Genomic DNA, 22,184 nt, shown 5'->3' on the forward strand with positions numbered 1-22,184 from the left:
TTTTTTTTTTATTTTCATTCACTTTACTTTCTTTTATTTTCACTTTCTACCATTCATTCTCATACAACCAAGCAGCTGAAATCAATAGAATAATATATATATATATATATATATATATAATTTTTTTTTTTTTTTTTCACTCTCTTTTACTATCACCTTTCACCACTAATTCTCATCTGACCTTTTGGCCCACATCATGCCAACTGATGCGAATCAAGCTCAGTAAATGGGCGATTATCTACATGTTCATTGTCCCAATGTGACCCAAGCTTGTTGAGACTGTGGTCTCTGTTCCTGTTTCTTCTTCTGGCCCTATTGCCTTTGTTTTGTAGCTCTTTTTCGTTTTTATTTTTTACAAAATCAAACAATAAAATAAATAAATAAAAACAGTGATGTCAATTCAATAAGTTTAGTTTTGTAATTCAAAATTTTTAAACTTTCTAAAAGCACCACAATTAATAATCTTTACGAAAATAAATAGCCATGACGTCAATTCAATATGGTTAGTTTTGTAATTCAAAATTTTCAAACTTTTCTAAAAGCACCACAAGTTTTCTAATTCTGTGCATTTGTCTCCAATTTATTATTATTATAGTGTTGTTTAATTATGTTTAATTATTTGAATTGCATTAATCATGTTGATTTTTTTTTTTTAATCTTTCTTTGTTTGTTTAATTATGTCATGTCAGCATTTATTAACTAAAATAATAAGTTTTGTAATATTATATATTTCCTTCTCTATAAGTTTTTGAATATTATATATTTTATTATCTAATTATATACATATTATATAAACAATTGCAACCCTTAAACTTAAGGTTTTACTCTTAAATTTTAATCTTGACAACATATTCCACTTCATAAATATTTAAAATTTTAATTACTCAAAAAAGTTAGTAATCAATTATTTGAAAAAATTAATTTATTTTGATAATTTTGGTATAAATTTTTAAATTAAGATTATAAAATAACTTTTCATCACCTGCCGCAAGTGTGTTTTACTAGTATAGATAAAAAATCAGTGAAGAGAATAAGAACAAGAACAAGAATCTCTTTTAGATTAGGAAACTTTATTTACAAGTGATTTTTAATTTTTATCCTTTGAAAAACTTAATTTGATATATGAGAGCATTATTATTATTATTATTATTATTTTATCTATTTTTTAATATATATAACATATCTTATCATAAGAATTATTGTGTCCATATTCAAATTTTTTTATTGTCTCTGGCCCATACTTTGCAATCATGTTTTCATGTTCATCAATGTAGAAAACAAATGAAAATCATTTGATAAATCAGTTTAAGTGGCGAGTGTAATCCATTTTTTCAAAGAAAGCTACATTTTATATTGGTAACATAAAAATAATAATAATAATAAAATAAAAAAGGTAATGAAGTACTAGAAATCCTACCTTTTTAACAAACCAACACAAAAAAACAATATACCTTAATCAATGCCAAAAAAATAATAATAATAATCACCTGCCGCAAGTGTGTTTTACTAGTATAGATAAAAAATCAGTGAAGAGAATAAGAACAAGAACAAGAATCTCTTTTAGATTAGGAAACTTTATTTACAAGTGATTTTTAATTTTTATCCTTTGAAAAACTTAATTTGATATATGAGAGCATTATTATTATTATTATTATTATTTTATCTATTTTTTAATATATATAACATATCTTATCATAAGAATTATTGTGTCCATATTCAAATTTTTTTATTGTCTCTGGCCCATACTTTGCAATCATGTTTTCATGTTCATCAATGTAGAAAACAAATGAAAATCATTTGATAAATCAGTTTAAGTGGCGAGTGTAATCCATTTTTTCAAAGAAAGCTACATTTCATATTGGTAACATAAAAATAATAATAATAATAAAATAAAAAAGGTAATGAAGTACTAGAAATCCTACCTTTTTAACAAACCAACACAAAAAAACAATATACCTTAATCAATGCCAAAAAAATAATAATAATAATTAAAAAAAATTAAAAAAAAGGCGCATATAGGACCAAGGACATGCTGTGGAACACCGCCAACACAAGCATATAATCTAAATAGTCAATTCAAAGGTTGTATTAGCGAAATTTGTTGGCGGTGACCCTTTTTTTCTTTTTCTTTTTTTCCCGCGGCCCGAGACTTTTTTAGTATCACGTTCGATCCAACAAAACAGTTTTTGATATCGCCCTCAACATGTTTGAGGAAATATCTAGCTCAGTCGTTTGATTTGGTTCGGCTTCAGAATTGATTGCTTTGGCGTGGTGTTCGAGCTCTGTTCATCAGTTGATCTTTCTTCGCTCTCTCTCTATTGTGTTTAAGCTGCACAAATGGGACGTAAGAGAAACAATCCTCGGCGCTCCAGATTGCCGCCAGAGCCACCTAAGAATGCCTCTTCAAGCGGCGGAATACCACCGACCGCCAGTTCAACCGATGAATTCCGTCAAGGTACTGAACCAGTAGTGGATTCAGATACCATCAACAATTCTGCGTTAGAACTTCTTCAATGTGGTAACCGTACAGAAACACTAAGGAATGATGATTTGTTGCTTAAAAATAGTAACCCTAAAAGTAGGGAGGAGGCAAATAACAATTTGAATAAGGAAATTGAGAAGAGTGTCAGAGCCATTAGGTTATTGGAGCAAACTATGGAAGAGAAGAAGTTGATTTTGGGAAGGATTTTAAAGCAAAAGCAGAAAGCTGAAATGGCCAATGCTGTATCTAGACTAGGCGAAATTATTAAGTTTGATTCCTATATGAACTCATTGAGTGATGAAGAAAAGCTTCGATTGCTTGAAACCAGAATTTCCGATTTCAGTCCTTATTTGCTCAAACCTATAGGTTTTGCCAAGAATAACAGAACTTGGAAGTTCTGGGCTTGTTGCTGCTGTGATGAGAAGTTCTTAGATTCAGAGGTGTATCTGCATCATGTTAAGCAGGACCACTTAGGGAACCTCTCATCCAAATTGCAATCAGTTCTACCCAAGGAAGTTGATGTTAGTTTCGTTGAGAAGTTTGATGGCAATCATGGGTTTGGTATCAGTAACAGAGTTTGTTCTACTCATGAGCGTCTTGTTATAGATGATTTTTCAGTGCATATAGAGCTTATGCCCTCCACATATGATTACAGTATTGCAGACGATGGCCCTTCAATTAATTCTGCGGTTGGTCACCATAAAGCTGCTGTGCTTCCTGATAAAGCCTTTATCATTAGATTGCTATGTGCTAGTCCTCCTGTTGAACTGATGTTTCAGTCATACAGAGATGATTGTAAGGATAAAAAAAATCAGGCAAAGGAATTATTGGAGCAACTTAAGAAGGAATGGTCTCTTTTAAAAGGCATGGCTAAGAAAAAATGCGATTATATGTGCAGCAAAGAAGTAGTGCAGCTTAGTAAAATTGAAGCAAAGATTGTTCAAAGCACTACTTCTATAAATCATCTAAAAGTTGAAATTGCCCAATTATCGGTTCAAGATTATCGGCTGGTCATGCTACCCCTTTTGAGGACCTTTATACAGGTCTGTGTTGTTTGTCTCCAACTTATTAGCTGCATTTAACTTGACATTCACAGTGTTGCTCACTCTCCCTTGCAGGCAAAATTGGAGGATCTGGTTGCCAAAGATGCAACTGAGAAAGCAAAGGCTTCAGAAGCAGCACTTTTAGCAGAGGTTGAACTTGATAAGAAAGGGGAAAATGAAACAAAACATAGACGGGAAAATTCGAGGAACAGGAAAAAGAAAAAAGATTGCAGAAAACCGTACGTCTTCTTGTTGCATCCTTTTTTTTCAATTTATTACTAACCCTTGTTTAGGTGTTATTTTGACTTTTCTCTTCCTGCAGTCACTTTCCCGTCACCTCAAATGATGACAATGTCATTTCTGCAAATGCCATTTCATTAAAAGAATTTGAGGAAGTTGGGCATATAACTAAGCTTGAAGCAGAGGAAAGAATGCTTGAAAAAGTTTTAGATTATCAGAGAAGATTTGAAAATGAGGCAAAACTGAAGCAGCTCGCCAAGCAATATCAGAATACAAGTAGAACTGGAATTATACCAGCAAAGGTGGCAGAGACCGACACTTCTTCTAACTTTGATGAGAGATCTAATAAAGTCACGTTGGTAGTTAAAAGTGGGGCTACAGGATATTCAGATGTTCCTGGGAACACTTTGGCGGATATTGAATTACCCAACAATTCCTCTTCCTCGTCTTGTCTTGATAGGGCTGAAAGCTCTCATGGAAAAATTAAGCATGGTAAGCCACACTAAGAATAGGTCCTTTTTCCTTTTAATTGTTTTTCACTACATGATTGCAGTTGGATCAGCAAAATTAATTGTCATCAACCGATGGGGAAAGCATGACTACGATTGGTAAATCTTGAACATTTAAAGTCATTGAACTTCAGATCTAGCTTCTTCCTGCAGATCACACATGTTACATATGGTTTCAAATCTTACTTAGCTGTGTTATGTTGACTTCAATGAATGCCAATTAAGAATGCCTACTTATTATGTTGTTTCAATTATCTCTTTTATTGCACATTTTTAAATATTAGCTGATATTGTCAATTGACATCCACTTGATGCAGTTTGTTATGTTATCATACCTTTATGGATCGATAAATTGGTAGGAATATAAGTCACAGCTAAATTATATTGAATATTCTTTTTATGAGTATAATACATTAAGAAGTATGTTGCAGAATTGTCAAGTTTCTTAAAATATGTCGAGTTTCACAATGTTCGCAGGTACATTGAGAATATCTTTCTGCTGCTATACTCCTTTCACCTTTATTGTTATTTTTGTTAAAGAATTGGTTCATCCTACCAATGAATTTGGATCAGCAGAAATGTATTTGGATCAGCAGAAATGCAATGGGGCCCCTAAAAAAATGGTTGGAAATGTACGTGAGGGGAACACCCAATTCGCTGTTTTGAGATGAGAAATACCCAAACAGGAAACCTATTGATGTTTGTTATCCATCAATTTGTGCCCAATGGATTCTGCTTTCTTTGTTTGTTATTCATATACTAGCTCTAAGGAACATACACGAGTTATCCTTGTTTTCTAGTACCGAAGCTATTCCAAGACCTGATGAGAAGAAAGAGAGAGGGATCATTGTTGAGATAAATCTTAATGAATTAGAACAAAAGTCTGCTGAAGTCAGTATAGAGTGGAGTACTGTTCCCGGACGCGGAGTCGTCCTAAACTTGTATTAAAGCTAGCTAATCTCTACTTGATGATGCATTAAGGATTTCGGCTTTCAATTTACTCGATATGATTTTTTGTTTATTTGCTATCATTCTAGGCTTCTATCCATCCTGGTGGAACTGTTTAACTTTGAGCACCGAAATCTCAAAGGGTTAAATAGGTCAATTCTTGGTTCAGTGACTGCTAGCAACTTCCTCAACCCTCAGGTGATTTTTACCTTGATGTGAAAATAACATCATTTATAAAAATGTTTTTGCATCATACAATTTAGTTGGTGAGAGGAATTGTGTTCCAGGTGAGTGTGTCTTTTTTATTACAGTAGTATTTTTATTTATTTATGTTTTTAGGGTAAGTGTATCCCCGCGAATTATGTGATATTTTATGTATATTGCTGATATACTTATATCTATAATTTGATAATATAAATCTAGATTTCTTTTTTAGAATTGTCTCATCCTTTCTTTTTGATTTAATTTTTCTTATACTATGTTCGTTAGCAAGAAAAAAAAGACACTATTCAGTGACTTACAAACCTCAAATGAATGGGACAGCAGCCAACAAAAACTACTTGCACGTGAGACATTATAATGATCTTAAAAGCCAATTTTTATTATTATTTTTTTCTCAATTTCTGTTACCACTTCTATTTATCTAAATTCTTTATTTTTGAAGATTACAGTATTTTAATCTCATCTCTCTTGTGTCAACATAGTTTTAAAATTATGCTTATTATTGTTGTTCATTGTGTAAGATTTAACTAATGCTTACTATCATTGTATGAATTCTGTTGGTGTGCTAGTATGTAAATTTATGAGATAAATATAAAATGTGACTTTACCTTGTTATGAATTTTGTGTGTTTTCATTGAATACTGCAACACAAATTATAAAAATTTCCCTAACATTTGCTACATTTCAAAAAAGAATATACTGTACAACATTCAAATCCTATCATATTTGAACTTTCAATTAAAAAAATAATAATAAAAATAAAAATAAATAATTAAATATCATGTTTTTTTTAATTTATTATTCTTTTGTCCAGAAGCCACATAGCCCTGGACTCTCAACTGGCTGCTTTGATTTATATTGTTATGTGAAAATTAAAATAAAATAAAATAAAATAAAATTCAGAACCTGCTCGCTCCCTATGTTATAAAAGTGACTTACAAGTTATAACAACTGTTTCTAAATATATATATATATATATATCATTGTTCTCATGTTGAAAAATTAAAATTTTGTGAAATGGGAAAATCATAAATTTTTAATTGCAGTTGATTGTAGTGAGGCTTGCAAATTTCCTCATGCTACAAATGTATTGTAACATAAAAAGTCTTATTGGATTGAAATATTTTTTTGAGATCTGTTAAAAGTTAAATAAAATATTTAATACATATTGTAATTCATTTATTGTAATTTTTTTTTTTCTAGGCTCACACACTCGAACTTTGTTCCATTTATGACTTGTCCCTTCAATATTTGGAATGTGGATTTTGTGACACAAATCCCAAAATACTTTTGAACAGAAAGTGGAATATTGGCCCAGCTATAATCGGAGTACATATTTTCGTGGATTGATGAGCCTGCCCAAAATAGATTGGGTCCAATTTGGATATATATTCGTGGACTGATGAGTTTGTCCAAAATAAATTGGGTCCAATTTAGGGTTCTGGTTAGATCTTGAATTCGTACTCAAATTGTAGCTCGTCACATAAGTTTCACGGGTATCATATATCGGTTATATCTTCTTAAATAAATAAAGATAAAAGGATATTTTATTTTAGGAGTCCAATTACCATATGTAAGCATTTAGTTGGTCAAATACCGTACTGTTAATATATTCTAGAAGCATGCCCCGTGGTTGGTTATTATTATTATTTCTTTGGATAATTTGGATATCTAAGGTTTTGTCTTAACTAATACTCGAGAACTCAAGAAGGACTCCTCTGGATAAGTCGTGCATATGACAATAGAGACGTGGTCCCACGAGGCATGCTTCACGGGTATCATAAATTGGGTTATATCTTCTTAAATAAATAAAGATAAAAGGATATTTTATTTTAGGAGTCCTATTACCATATGTAAGCATTTAGTTGGTCAAATACCGTACTGTTAATATATTCTAGAAGCATGCCCCGTGGTTGGTTATTATTATTATTTCTTTGGATAATTTGGATATCTAAGGTTTTGTCTTAACTAATACTCGAGAACTCAAGAAGGACATATGACAATAGAGACGTGGTCCACGTTGTGGTAAGTTCTTAGTGAGAATAGACCCCAGAACTAGTGCTAGTAAAAACCAAAATCCAAGTGATTTTATCATTAGGCCAGCCAGCCCCTTGGGGTTCACGTGGTGAAAATAAATTAACACTTTAGAATTTTTGAGAGAAAATTAATCTCCCCAACCACTTAATTAAAAATGTTTTATGAAGTTATAATAATGTCATTTCTTTTGTGATAAGTTTCATTCATTCAAACTATAAAATGATTATTTCTCATACTTTTTTTAAAAAAATTTATTATGTTAATATTTTCTTTTCATTCACTCAATTTCTTTTATTTTCACTTTCTACAATTCATTCTCATACAACCAAGCGGCTGAAATCAATAGGATAGAAATTTATTTTTATTTTATTATTATTTTTTTCTTTCACTCTTTACTATCACCTTTCACTCTCTTGTTGAGACTGTGGTCTCTGTTAGACTGTTCCTGTTTCTTCTTCTGGCCCTATCGCCTTTGTTTTGTAGCTCTGTTTCTTTTTTCTTTTTTACAAAAATCAAACAATAAAATAAATAAATAAAAACAGTGATGTCAATTCAATAAGGTTAGTTTTGTAATTCAAAATTTTCAAACTTTCTAAAAGCACCACAATTAATAATCTTTACTAAAATAAATAGCCATGATGTCAATTCAATGAGGTTAGTTTTGTAATTCAAAATTTTCAAACTTTTCTAAAAGCACCACAAGTTTTCTAATTCTGTGCATTTGTCTCCAACCATGGTGGTTATTGTTCTCTTTCAATTAAAAATATTTGTGTACTTGTTTAAATCTTCACTATCTCTGTATATGCGTGTGTTTTTATTGAATAGTTTTGAAAAGAATGGAGAAGAAAGGATGAATCATACACTGATGTAACATGTTTTGAGAAGAGAGACATTTTTTTGAGAAAGAAAAAAGACCTAATTGATTATGCAGTCCTCATATTTTGAGATTATTTTGCATTTAATTAAGGGAGGCAAAATTAGCATTCCATTCTACAATTGCACTGTATTTTTGTTTTTCTTTTTAAAGGAAATGATTAAAAAAAAAAGAAAAAAAAAGTCTCTAGCAATTCAAGCATATAATTTTCAGGTATAATCAAGCAAGAAAGTGATTTAACTGGGAGCAAACTAAATTTAGTGGTTATTGGATGGTATAAATAAGCAAGAAAGTGGAAGCAGGAATCAAACATAGCTTGTATGTTTATTTGTTATCTTAAATTTTGCATTGTTTTCTTTTAGATAAACAGAGACTATCTGTTATAAAATGTCACTACAAAAATCATTTTCATACAAAAAGAAGTGCTTATAGTGGCAGTATCTACAGTAGGTTAAACTTCATTATACGAAATTAAATCCGGACACAAACATACAAAGAAGAAATTTGTAGATGCTAAATTGCCAGACTCCTGCCGGGAATGCCAAGCCTACAACATCTTTGTAGGCCAAGTTGCCCCAAAACATATATATCCAGGGCACTGCCCACTGTAACATCAACATGTCCCATACCTGCAACTTTTATCCTCTCCAAATCAGCCATTACTGTGACACCACCAGCATATGTCACCGGAATCTGGCAGCCAAATCACAATGAATTTACGATTTGGTTAAATTAGTGTGTGTGCATGCATACATGGCAATATATGAAATGCCTAGTGACATTATTGACTCCGTTCCATCACAATGTACAATGATTGCCACAGGTTGCTGCAACTCATTGATTCCATGTCTAACGGATGCCGAATACAACATAGTTTGCAGCCATATGCAGAATCAGAACTTCCGTTTAAACAAACAAAATCATCATATAAGAACGACTTATGGGTCATCAAAGCTTGCTTTGAAACTGTTACATATATACAAGCTATTTTGACATTTATTGTCAAAATAACATTAATCCATGGCAGTGGATGTATTTAGTGCATAAACCAACTGACGATTGATTGTTTTAGTTGTAGACATGTAATAACCCCTATGCATTCGTAATTGGAGGAATTAGAGATGAAGTCTAAGAGGGAGTAAAAAGACATAATGTTTACGTACCGGTGAGTGCCTGCCAAGCAATGCCACGAGCTCTGTCAATTCCAAGCCTGAATAAATAGATGGTAGAAACCAGGTCAACTTGATGATTTAAGTGCATCAAATCGAAAAAAAAGAAGAGACTCGTCACTCTCTATGTACAACCTAAAATAAAATATTTAACATATTAGAAACCAACACTAGTATTTGAATGAATACAAGCAACAAGTATGCATCAAAAAGCTAAAGTCGAATGGCTAGAAGTGGGAGATCAAAACACTTCTTATGTAAAAAGAATTTTCAACAACAGAACTAATAGAAGGAAGCTTGTCAGTCTTACATCCTAAAATGGTGAAGCTCAAACATGAAATTTTGAATCACAACAAAGCTTAGTAAAAAAATTTTCCCTACCCTGGCCTACTAAGAGCTATCTATCCCAATTCATTTCAATAAAATTAAACCAGATAGTTCTCCCATTTTGAGATTTTAAAAAAAACAAAAAAAAACAATGGTCTCTTTTCTTTATTTTTAAGCAAGCTTGAGGTGACTAAGGTAGTTCAGGAGTTCTTTATCAATGGGAGAATACTTGAAGATATCAATTTTTCCTACTTGCCTTAATAACTAAAGTTCCTAACACGGCAACTGTAAAATCTCAAAGCCTATATCATGTTGTAACCCTTTTGCACAAGTTTACAGCTAAGCTCATTGCAGACAAAATCATAGTTCTCCCATTTTGTAGTTAATCCTGCCTAAACAACTTCTATTTAGGGGAAGCTAAGAGTTCGGTTTTTGGCAACTATATCTATGTTTTGTTGCAGTGGGAGGAAAAAAATAAATAGAACCCAAAAATGATATCATTTATATTAGGGTTAATTTCACTAACATCCCTTTCCAAATATCAACTTCAAACATTTTTCGAAAATAACTATCATTTACGTTCATTTTAATTTTTCCCTCACAGTTCCCTTAATAACATAAAAAAAGACAACTTTACCCTTAATTTTTTAATTCAATTTATTCCAAAATATCATACTACTTAAAAGACTCTTATACCCCTCATTATTACACACTCTCTTTCTCTCTCCTCTAATATATTTTTTGTATCTCTCTTCTGTCTCCCTCTCTTCTCTACAGATCAGCAGAGTCCATCCACCTACCTTCACTAAACTGTAGTCCAGTCAACCCTAAATTTTGGTTAATTAATCCTAATCCAGCAAAAGTTCTATCAATTAACTCTAATTTGGGTAATTTGAGTGTTAATTAACTCAAATTAGGATTAATTAATGGAACTTTTGTTAGATTAGGGTTAATTAATCCTAATTAAGAATCTAGGATTATTTAAGTGTTAATTAACCCAATTTAGGGTTAATTGATCGGTTTTTTTTTTTTGGATTATGATTAATTAACCATAATTAGGTTTACTTAACCCTAATTTTCAATCTGTTTACTTTTGCATTAATTCCCATAACTGCATCTTCCAATTCTCCAAATTTCGGCCCTCTCTGCATCTCTCGGCCCCACTATCTGCAACTTTCGGCTTCTTCTCTCTTTTCTTAATTTCTCTGTGATTTAAAGATGTTCACCATCGGGCTTGCATTAATTGCCAAAACCATGCCAAATCACTTTGGCCAAAATATTCTAGACCCCACCCCACACTTATCACTTCAACTTCAAACATGATATGCATAAGCATACATATGTATTCTTCCTAAACAAAATAATCACTAATTAAATAAAACTAAAACTAATTAAAAATATATTAAATAAAACCCATCCAACCCACTAATTAAGTAGTTCCCGGAGCACAGGATATTCAGATATTTAATTCATTTATTATTATGATATTAATGCATTGTTATTTATGTTCTTACTATTCAAGTTCAACTTCAATAAATATGGCATCAGCAAGAGCAACACAAAGCATTAGACTCCATATTACATTACTTTACCCACATTTTTTCACATTTATAGCTTCAAATTAGCAATTACAAAGCAATTACAGGTTTAAAAATATTGTGATTGCTGGTTATAAACAAAATTACATAGCAATTACACTACTTTTGGAGCCAAATAATGAGGGCTAATTTTTTTTTTTTTTTTTTTTAAAAAAAAGGTAATGAGGGCTACTTGCCTCAACTGATTTCAATGGAGCAATAAGGGTAAAAATGTCAGTTTAATCATCAAACAGCACTTTATTTAGTCAAACCAAAGTCAAAGGCTAAAAATATATTTTTACATGAAAAAATGATCTGACACATTTAAACCGTAACATTTGGAGTGTGAGTGAAAAACGAAGTAAAAGTTTATAATGTGAATGATACTTATTTTCAAAAGATGTTTGAAGGTAATATTTGGCCAAACCTAAAAAAGTATCAATGAAATTAAACCTTTATATTATTTCTCGCAACCCCTTGAAGTTGAAAAAACAAACTTAAGAGGGAAAAAAAAAAAACATAAAATCCTTGTGAGACTGGCCCAATCGAATTCAAAACCCTCCGTATAATGAGTGTGGCCCTTAGCCAACATTTCACTCCCTTTGGGGGCTATTTTTAAAATTTTCACCTACTGTATCTTTATTTCTGTACGATGGATAGTTTAGTTTGTAATTTATATTATAATTTGAAGATGAAATCTATATAAGACGTAACATAATTGATAATCGCGGTTGTGAAAGTATCTAGGCACTTGGCCAAAATTCGTTGAATTTTTTAGAAATTCAATCAAAAGACTCGATTAATTCATGAAACTTACTCGAGTTATATATGGCCACTTGAACCCTGGTGACTTGGTGAGTGCCAAGGACCAATAAAGAGAGTTATGCAAATTCATTTCATTTTGTTTCATTTCAAGAGGTATAACGTATAATCAGAGTGGTAGTGATATCTTGAATATCATGTACTTGCCTGATCCCAAAAAAAAAAAACAAAAAAAAAAAGTAAAAATTTTAGTTTGTTCATACAAATAATACACCAACTATTTTACTCCATATAGACTTTGTAACTCTCAACCTTTCACTTTAATTTGTTTTGTTAAGAGAAAATTAAAATAAATAGACAACACATTAATTGGCAGCCTACTCAAGCATTTTCAGAAACTATTAGAACACATTTGTAAATAAAAAGCTTCTTGGAAAATCTTATATTTTTTTAAGAAATATTCATTATTTTCATTTTGAAAATTTATAAATTTGTAAAATGTGAAAATCAGAAATGAAACCAAATATGGTCTCCGAGTCTTATCCTTCCTTCCGTGCAAACAGACTTTCTCTTTAATGAATCGAACCCAAATTTGATACCATGTACCATGGTGTGCACCAGTAGATTGCAACTCCGCGTAAATGGTTGTGCATAATTTATACAAACCTCTCTAATATTTATCATTTAAATTTATTGAATTTACAACATTATTAAATTAAAAATGCAACAATAATAAAAATATATATATATATGTTGCATTCTTGTTATCATAGTATTACAACATTACAATCCAATGTAATATGTTAAAGAGAGTGTTACTGTTTCAAAACAGATATACATGTGACTTCAGCCTTCACACCACCATTATTTTACTTCGTGGCCACCATTATTGTAGAATTATCGAAATCATATATCAAGTATATGAATCTCATCATCTCTGCCAATTCATTAATGAATATCCAATAAACTTTTTTAGTGACAAGATGTATGAACTCTTTTTATTAATTATTAAATTAGAAGATTAATTAGATAAAAACCTCATTTGTTACACATCGAAATTGGGATTCCATGGGTGAAAAGGTGGTGGTGGTGGGATTCCATGGGTGAGGTGGAGGTGGTGGTGGTGGTGGTAGATTCCATGTGGTAGTGGTGTCATCACATTTGTAAGATTTTAATGTAGTAGTAGATTCCATGTTGTAGTAGTAGTAGAATGGTGGACCCTCTTGAATGCATCCCATTTCAAGCCCCAGTAGTAGTAGTAGTAGTCGTCGTCGTCATGGGTTTGTCACATTTGAAAGATTTTAATGTAGTAGTAGATTCCATGTAGTAATAGTAGTAGTAGTAGTAGAATGGTGGACCCTCTTGAATGCATCCCATTTCAAGCCTTAGCAGTAGCAGTAAATAGTAGTGAAATGGTGGACCCTCTTGAATGCATCCAATGTCAAGCCCAATCAACTGGGTCCAATTCATGGGTTTGTCACGTTTCTAAGATTTTAATTCTTTGACTGAGAAAAATAATAGGTGGTGGTGGTAGTAAGCCTGTATATATAAGTAATGATATACAACTTGAAAAAAAAAAAAAAAAAAAAAAAAAAAAAAAAAAAGGAGCAAAAATTTTCAGAATCTAATTTGGCTAGGCCATATCATAATTAAAAAAGAAAGAGTCATTTCTTACATGATAATGATGATCTATATTTTTGTGTGTGTTTGATGTAGATGTGTTTTTTATTTTTTTCATGGGTTAAAAATTACTATTTCATTTTGATTAATTATCATGGAGATTGATCATCTTGTTGTGTTTTTATTTTGGTCAGAATATTGAATTAAGTTTAATTACACTACATGATTGTTTGGAGGATGAGAAGGGAAACTAAAGTAGAAGGAAAATATTGAAGCAAGGCTTGAGAATGTTTGTTTTATTAAACCTTTTTTTTTTCATGTATTAAAAATCACTATTTCATTTATTGAATTAAGTTTAATTACATTGTATATGATTGTTTGGAGGATGAGATGGGAAAGTATAGTAGAGGGAAAATAATGAAGCAAAGCTTCAGAAGGTTTGTTTTGTTTTTATTTATTTTTGAACATATTTTGATTTTTTTACTTCCTTTTTGTATGATCATGTCATCCATGAGGAAAGAAGGCCTGAGAAGTAGAATTTTTTTTTTGAATGTATATTTTTATTTTTTGAAAGGTAAAACCGAACATGGTCTGATTTTTTTTATTTTTTTTTACTTCTCTTTTATATGATCATATCATTCATAAAGAAAGAAGGCTTGAGAAGTGAACATTTTTTTTGAAGGTAAATTTTTATTTTTTGAAAGGTAAGAGAAGTGGAAATTGTTTGGTAAAGAAATTCCAAAGATATCGAAAAGTACTGCAAATGAATATTTGGAAGATGACGGGGGAAAGTAGAGTAGAGGGGAAATATTGAAACAATTAAGGCTTTGGTTTGTTTTGTTAAATTTTTTTTTTTTTCAAACATATATATATATATATATATATATATATATATATATTTTCTATTTTCTTTTTGTATGAACATGTCATACAACGTCGAGGAAGAAAAACAGTACCATCACTTCTTATGCAGATCACATGCTTCCCCATACACGTCAATGGTCAAACTGTCAAAGGTAAGTATGAAACACACATATATACCCTACGGTATACACACACTTTAGCCTATATATCCGACATCACTTTTACACGCCTACTCACTCGATCAAAGAGAATAATCAATCCCTCCTCCCCACTAGACAAAACAAAAGATCTATAATTGCCCATGAACACTTTTCTAGGAAAAAAATGGCTTCGCGGCGTTAACTCTGCGGCAGGCATGACTCAAATGCAATGTATTCTGTTCGGACCAGAGCTCTGTATATCTATAGTTCTATACCCCAATTTCAAAACCTAGGGTCTGCTTAAATATTCGTGATATTTGCTGATCATGGCCGTACACGTGGCACCCAGTTTAATTATTGAGGACCAGCATTTCATCCCACGGACCCCACCGAAGAAATCTACCCCTACACACATGACGTTGATTAAACAAATTATTTTTGTTTTTGACACAAATATTATTCTCACACTCACGTACGTATTCATACTCCACAAATCATATGGCTCATTTCATTCCTCGCCCAAGTAGGTCCCACCGAGTTGTGGGTTTCCAAGCCCATTATTCACCCCCTTTAATCTTTTAGTTGTCTCTTTTCTCTTTCTTTTTTCAAGGTAAAAGAGAAAATATGGTCAAAGGTATCTCTTAGTTCTCTCTGCCCCTCGAATCTTTTTATAGGTTTTTTCACTCTCTCGTATTTGTATTTGATTTTCTCATCCCCTCTCTCTCTAATCATAAGCGGTTTGGACTTTGGGGGATGAAACACTGATCGGCTATCGATCGAGCTAAATCATTCCTTTCACCGAGCCGAGCCCGAACAGTCCGCTCGGCTCGGCTCATTACATAACACCATTCAGACCAAACCCACGCCAGGCGCAAAATATTTGTTTCTCGTCCACTTCCCGCTGCTGATAGCTTCATACCTTGTTTTTTTCCCTCCACTTTCCTGCTGGGAAGGGAAAACTATTTGAACTTCCTTAAAAAAAAAAAAAAGAAAAAAAAAAAAGGAAAACTATTTGTCTGCAGGCAACATTCTCCAACTGCATAAGCGACGCAGTCGCGATCCATTAAACGCAGGATAAATATGCTTTGCTTAAATATGTATCAATCATATAAGCGTTTGACCGCCTTAGCGTCAAAACGATCAGTTGATGATCACTCACATAACAAACCATCTGTCCATATAGAAGTGTTCATTTTTAGAAATCGACTTACACAATTCATCAGCAAACTATGGAAGCTCCTTTCTCTCTCTAGGAATACTCAGAAAACTCTCGACAAGGCATCCTCACCAGCAAAACCTCCTCTCTCTCTCTGGGTTCAATGTAAGTTCTTCGTATATTGTCATCCTGTTTTTTAAGAAATTATTTGATGTTTTGATTTTGAAATTATGGTGTTTATGGTAGAATCCTCAAAAAACTCTCTCATTTAAGACAATTATTTGTTGCTCTCATATATTGTCATCCTGTTTTTAGGAATTTGTTTGATGTTTTGATTTTGAAATTATGGAATTTTGTGAAAATTGTATTCTTAAAACAACAAAATTTGCCGAGGGTTGGACAGCCGGTTCTTCGCCCGCCGGTGAGTGAAGGAGAAGAAGGGGAATTTTGAGACTGTGACTTGTGGTGAGAGAAAGAGAACAGAGTTCAACATGACTTGTACGGCGGACTAGCAGTGATGGTGGGTTTGGGCCTTCGGAATTTTAGGTTATCAAAAAAAACATAAACATGACTTGTGATGCCATGTCAGCAAAGTGACGTGGAAAAAATAGATTTTTGAAGAGCTGTATTTCTCACCCTGTTCTCTTTCTCTCACTACAAGTCGCAGACCCAAATTTCCCCTTCTTCCCCTTCACTCACCGGCGGGCGAAGAACCGTCTGTCCAAGCCGTTTGGCAAATTTTGTTGTTTTCAGGCCCTTGTGTCACTGTCGTCCAATTTGAACTTCACCCCGTTCTCTGGAATTTCACACATAAAAAACTAGGCAAACCCATCTCGATGTTGTTGATGGTGTCTACGGAAGATGAAAGCTCGGAGGGTTTCAAGCATGTTTTGTTGTTGATTGTTGTTGCCGTACTTAGTTGTCGAAGTAACCGGTCGGTGGAATTGCAGAGGGCACTATCTCTAACCAATCCTTCGTTGTCGCCAGAATTTTCATCGTCATCCTTTGTGGCCCGCCGGTTTGCTGCAGCTGCTGAGTGAGCCTCGCCATTTGTTTTGGCTGTTGGTCGGAGCTTCACCGGCTGAGTCGCGATCGGAATTTGTAACAAATGCCGTCGCTGATGATGGATCTGTATATGGATTCAGTTCTAATAGTACATTGAGATTGTGTTTGCTTTTAATATTTTTGAGATGGTGGGCTTTCAATTTGGATTAATATATATGTGATGGTGGTTTAATATATATGTGATGGTGGTTTACTTTAATATACTTGATGGTGGGTTTGCATTTGCCAGGATGGTGTGAATTAATATATATGAGAAGCTCTGTGAATTAATAGTGTGTTTGATCTTAGAATAGTTTTGGCAGTGGTGAGAGGGCGAAAGGGTCAGAAAAGGAAAAAAGAAAATGGTTGATAGAGGAGGTAAAGGTGGGATGGTGGTGGATTCTGGGACGACCTTCGCGATGTTGCTGGTGGCTTGGACAGACGGTTCTTCGCCCGCCGGTGAGTGAAGGAGGAGAAGGGGAATTTTGGGTCTGCGACTTGTAGTGAGAGAAAGAGAACAGGGTGAGAAATACAGCTGTGCAATAAGAATCAATTTTATTGGCTTGTGATGCCATGTCAGCAAAGCGATGTGGAACCTAGGTTGCTGTCAATAATTTTTCGTTCTTTTGATGATATTCTAATTCTTAATGCAATTATTCTACGTTTTTTATTTTAAAAATTGTATTAGTTAAAGTAATATAATTATTGATGTGTTTTTTTTGGAAATTATAGTTGACGAGAATCTATTTTTTAGGAAAACTTGCCCTAAATTGTAGAATGTTCTTGATGTATTTTTTTTTTTTGGATTTATATATGGTTGATTAGATTCTAATTCTCTCATTACAGTTATAGCTAGTGATATTTGGATTAATTGCAAATAAACACATCTATTTGATGTATCTATTTGATGTTTTCACACTTCTGTCTTATGGTATATCACATATATATTGAAATGATTAATTGCAAATATGTCAGTTTGTAAAATTACAATTATTCTATATGAATAATATGTTTTTTTACAGGGGTGGTCGTCGCAAACGCTGCTCCGCATGTCGTCAGTTGAGAAAAGCCTGTGAGCCTAAGTGTGTATTTGCTCCATTTGATGCAAACTTTGAAAACATCCATAAACTCTATGGGAGTCAGAATGTACGAAATTTACTCATTGGTATAGCTGATGAGGCAGACAAGGTGACCTTCATAAATTCACTAATCTGGGAAGCACTTCATCGCAAGAATCATCCGATTCAAGGCAGTAAGGGTGTGCATGATGATCTTGTATCGAGAATCCACACACTTGAAGCTGAGGTGATGGGTCTACGCCAACTGCAGCAGCAAGATGCATACCACCCCCAGCCTCAGATGACTGACCCTGGCACAAGTAGACAACACGACATTCTCAATTTTGGGACTGGACAACAGTCAAATCTAATTTCCAGCTCAAGCCCATATTATGGCAGAAGTGAACCAGAGTCTATTCCAGAACATGGCCAAAGGATAGGCCACTCGAATCTAATTGGCTCAAGCTCGGATTTGGACTTCTTGCCATCAGATACATGGGATGAGAATGGGGCTCTACAAGAGCCGACAGATTTTGTGATGCCTCCAGAATTCTACAGCCCAAGCCTACCAAGGACATCTGATGACACTGAGCCAGTGACTTTGCCAGCCTTTGAACATGACACCAATGCTGCAAACCCTGTCATTTCAAATTCAACCCCCTTGGGGCTACCTTTCCCAAGCTCACCAAGGACATCTGATGACAGCCAGTGACTTTGCCAGCCTTCGAACATGACACCAATGCTGCAAACCCTATCAGTAGCGGCACCCCCAAAAACCATGGAGTATATAATAAGATGACTGAACTTTGACTTGCTTTTTCATAGCAGTCTCATAAGGAGATCCATATTTTTACTTTTATATAGTTTCATGCAAGTCAAATTAGTTACAGGGAAAAAGTACTATGTGCTTGATGATACATTTGATGTTCTGAACGGAATTTTTTTGCGAAATATTAGCTGATGATTGCATTTTTGTCTTTAGCTATGTTTTATGTAATTGGAAATTAATGTTTGAAGATAGTCTCTTTATTTTTAATTTGCAAATCTCATGTCTGGGACAACTAGCAGTTCTATGATATAATTTGAGTCTTTGCATAAGTACGAAATCACTTCAATAGCTTCATTTTTACCCTATGGCATTGTTCCTATTCATTATGCTAATTGTCAAAGTTTTAGGCTGACTCCTTTAAGTTATAGTGGTATATTTTCAAACATTGATAGCATGGAGTTGCCCAAACTGGATTTGGATGGTAAATTTTCTGTCAGTGGTTAACTAACCATTCTAAGTTTGGTGGAAACCCATCTCTCAGAACTGCCCATTTCCTCGATCCCACTTTTTGCAAGATTTGGTTGTTATTGCTGTTAGAGTTTGAATCTGGAGAATAGGAACTTGTACAGGCCTGCTTGATAGCCAGACTGCTGAGTGGGTGCACTCGAAGAAGCTCCCCTACCAGGTCGAGAACTCTGGGCTGACACAGCTGGCTGAGGCGGAGGGAGATTGCCCCGCCCCGTCCCGTTTAGATAGCAAATTATTTAAGTACTTTTATTTCATTAATATATATATTTCCCATTATATATTAAGTACCCTATATAACAAAGCTTCATTCCTCACCAGAATTTACTTCAATTGGGCAGCTTGGTTGATTGTTACTTCATAAGATAAAAGACTCTGTTTGGTTAGATGGAACTAGCGATCCTTATTTGTACTAGGCCATGGGCTGGGCCGGAGATGCAGGTTTGACCTGCCTATAACTGGACTGAGGGACAATAGATGAATCCTTTGGGCTTGCCAAGTTGGGCCTTCAAATGGGCGACCCTTTAGAATTTGAAAACTATCTGAGAGACCAAACTGACTAGTGGACAAGTACTAATTAAAGGGTTAAGGTTAGTTGTCATTTATACTTGCATGAAAAAGATAATTTTGACATAGGGAGAAGATTGAGCTTGCCTAGCCTACAATGTAAGGTTTCCAAAGGCAATTGTTTAGAATTGCCTTGTTCGTACAATGCATAGGCCAAGACCAGTGCCACCATGCCTGAAAATAATAAAAAGATTTTTCAGGAACACTGTAGGTATGAGGGTCCGAGGACACCGTTGAAAAGTCAAATCCTGGGGTATATCACTCAAGGCAATGCGAGGAAAGCAGAAGAGCTATAGAAGGGAGAGAAAGTTAGTCACCGAAGTTGGGATTGGAGTGATGGTAGGAGAAATAATGCCCGGAGTTGTTAGTCTGTGTAGTCCGTCCTTGACCTTTTCCTGTTTCTTCCTTTTATAGCCTAAGGTTACTGAAGGGGATTTATTAGCACTTATTGGGCCTCCTCCCAAATAGGGTAAGGCTCTCGTAATCATTAAGATCACGCTACCCTAACTCCTATTCTTCAGGACCTACTTAATAAGTGTAACGTTTCCCTTAAACGACCCAGGTAAGATCAGGCCTAACGGTAGCGATACATACTCCGGCGATTTCTCACTTTGATCTTCAATTTAGGTCTTGCTTTGCAAGACTTGACTAGCTTTTTATCCTTTATTCCGAAGTCCCTTCTGTATTCCCTTTGATAACGAAGTCCTACCATTTACACTTCGTTCCCATTATGTTTAGACAATTTTAGGGCCATCAATCGATGATTCGTGATCAGATCGGGTCGAGGTCCCAGGGTCGTTGATTGACCCATCAATCTGTGGTTGGATCGGATCGAAGTCCTAAACTCGTCAATCGTGGTCGGGTTGGATCGAGGTTCTAGGCTCGTCGATCAACGTTTCTTGGTCGGATCGGATCGAGGTTCTAGGCCCATCGATCGACGATTCATGGTCGAGTCGGATCGAGGTTCTAGGCCCGTAGATCGACAATTCATGGTCGGGTCAGATCGAGGTTCTAGGCCCGTCGATCGACGATTTATAGTTGGTCGGATCGGGGTTCTAGGCCCTTCGATCGACAATTCATGGTCGGGTTGGATCGAGGTTCTAGGCCCGTCGATCGACAATTTATGGTTAGTCGGATCGAGGTTCTGGGCCCTTCGACCGATGATTCGTGGTAGGGTCAGATCGAGGTTCTAGGCCCGTCGATCGACGATTCTTGATCGGATCTAGGTTCTGGGTCCTTCGATCGATGATTCCTGGCTAGGTCGTATCGAGGTTCTGAGCCCATCGATCGACAATTCGTGGTTGGGACGCTATGCTCCTTGCCCCAACCTTTGAATTTTATTGTGATTTTGTCTTTCCTACTTTGGAGTAATGGTTTGTGGGGGCTATCTGGATGACGAGTATGTGACGTGGCTTTAGTACATCCTCACTTAGCCCCCCTGCACGTGCTATTTTTGAATTTTGAAAATAGGCTGCGTGCAAAGAGATGTGGGTGTAATAACTTTGGAAACGTGGGTTTGTGTAACCTATGTCAGTTAAGGCATTAATTGAAGTGACAGTTCGGCTAAGGCATGACTCTTAGTGTGTGTGACCTTTGAGTGTCTTCTTCTCCAATGGTTTGAAGAAACCGCCATGGCTATATAAATCAAGCTCTTGGAAGAAAGAAAGGTGAGAAAATACAAGGAAAGCAAAGAGTGAAAAGCAACCGTTTCTGTTTGTCAATCCTCTGTGTTCCAAGTGATAATAAATGACGAAGCATAAGGCTCTAAGCAAGGCCGATGAAACAGTGCCGGAGGTGCCGTCGGAGTCAGAATGGCGTAAAGCGCCATATTTTGGGCCCTCAGATGGGTTCTGAACAACCACCGGGGATGTTGTGATGGAGGGAATAGAGAATGGAGTCGCACAATTGATGGAGGAGGAAGGCGCCATCGAAGAAAGGGCTAGTCCGCCAGCGGATACTGTGTAACGCTTTGCCATTGAGCAAGGTATGTACCCATACTGATTTTTGGATTTTAAAGCACCGATGGGACCATGTAGTGGTTGAGAGGAATGGACAGATCATATATTTACACACAAGCCGTATGTGAATTGGCTGCGCCAGGCGAGGGTTACTCGAGCCATGCGTTTGTTTCGCACACTGAGAATTCCTAGAGATACTGCTGGGCTGGATTTACTGTTGTCGTGATGGTGTAGTGCGACCCATACATTTGTCACAAAGTGGGGCGAGTTTACGCCAACCTTAGAGGATGTTG

The 22,184-nt window shown here is 34.8% G+C and overlaps 1 protein-coding gene across 1 annotated transcript; it reads left to right on the forward strand.

Moving 5' to 3' along the window:
• Positions 1 to 16,806: 16,806 nt before the first annotated feature.
• Positions 16,807 to 18,784, forward strand: LOC132316320 (LOB domain-containing protein 16-like). Its single transcript, XM_059814815.1, has 2 exons — positions 16,807 to 17,006; positions 18,037 to 18,784. The coding sequence occupies exons 1-2, from the start codon at positions 16,807 to 16,809 to the stop codon at positions 18,782 to 18,784; spliced, it is 948 nt and encodes a 315-aa protein (XP_059670798.1).
• The last annotated feature ends 3,400 nt before the right edge of the window (positions 18,785 to 22,184 follow it).

This window comes from Cornus florida, unplaced genomic scaffold, assembly GCF_030987335.1.
Source record: "Cornus florida cultivar Cherokee Brave unplaced genomic scaffold, ASM3098733v1 CherokeeBrave_3.0.0_Hap2_Chr07, whole genome shotgun sequence".
NCBI lineage: Eukaryota > Viridiplantae > Streptophyta > Magnoliopsida > Cornales > Cornaceae > Cornus > Cornus florida.

What these genes read in the sequence shown, in the direction of transcription:
- LOC132316320 (XM_059814815.1), top strand. Translation starts at nt 16,807, where the DNA reads ATGTTGTTGATGGTGTCTACGGAAGATGAAAGCTCGGAGGGTTTCAAG. An exon ending in CGGTTTGCTGCAGCTGCTGA is followed by an intron (nt 17,007 to 18,036) that starts GTGAGCCTCGCC and finishes GTTTTTTTACAG; the next exon opens with GGGTGGTCGTCGCAAACGCT.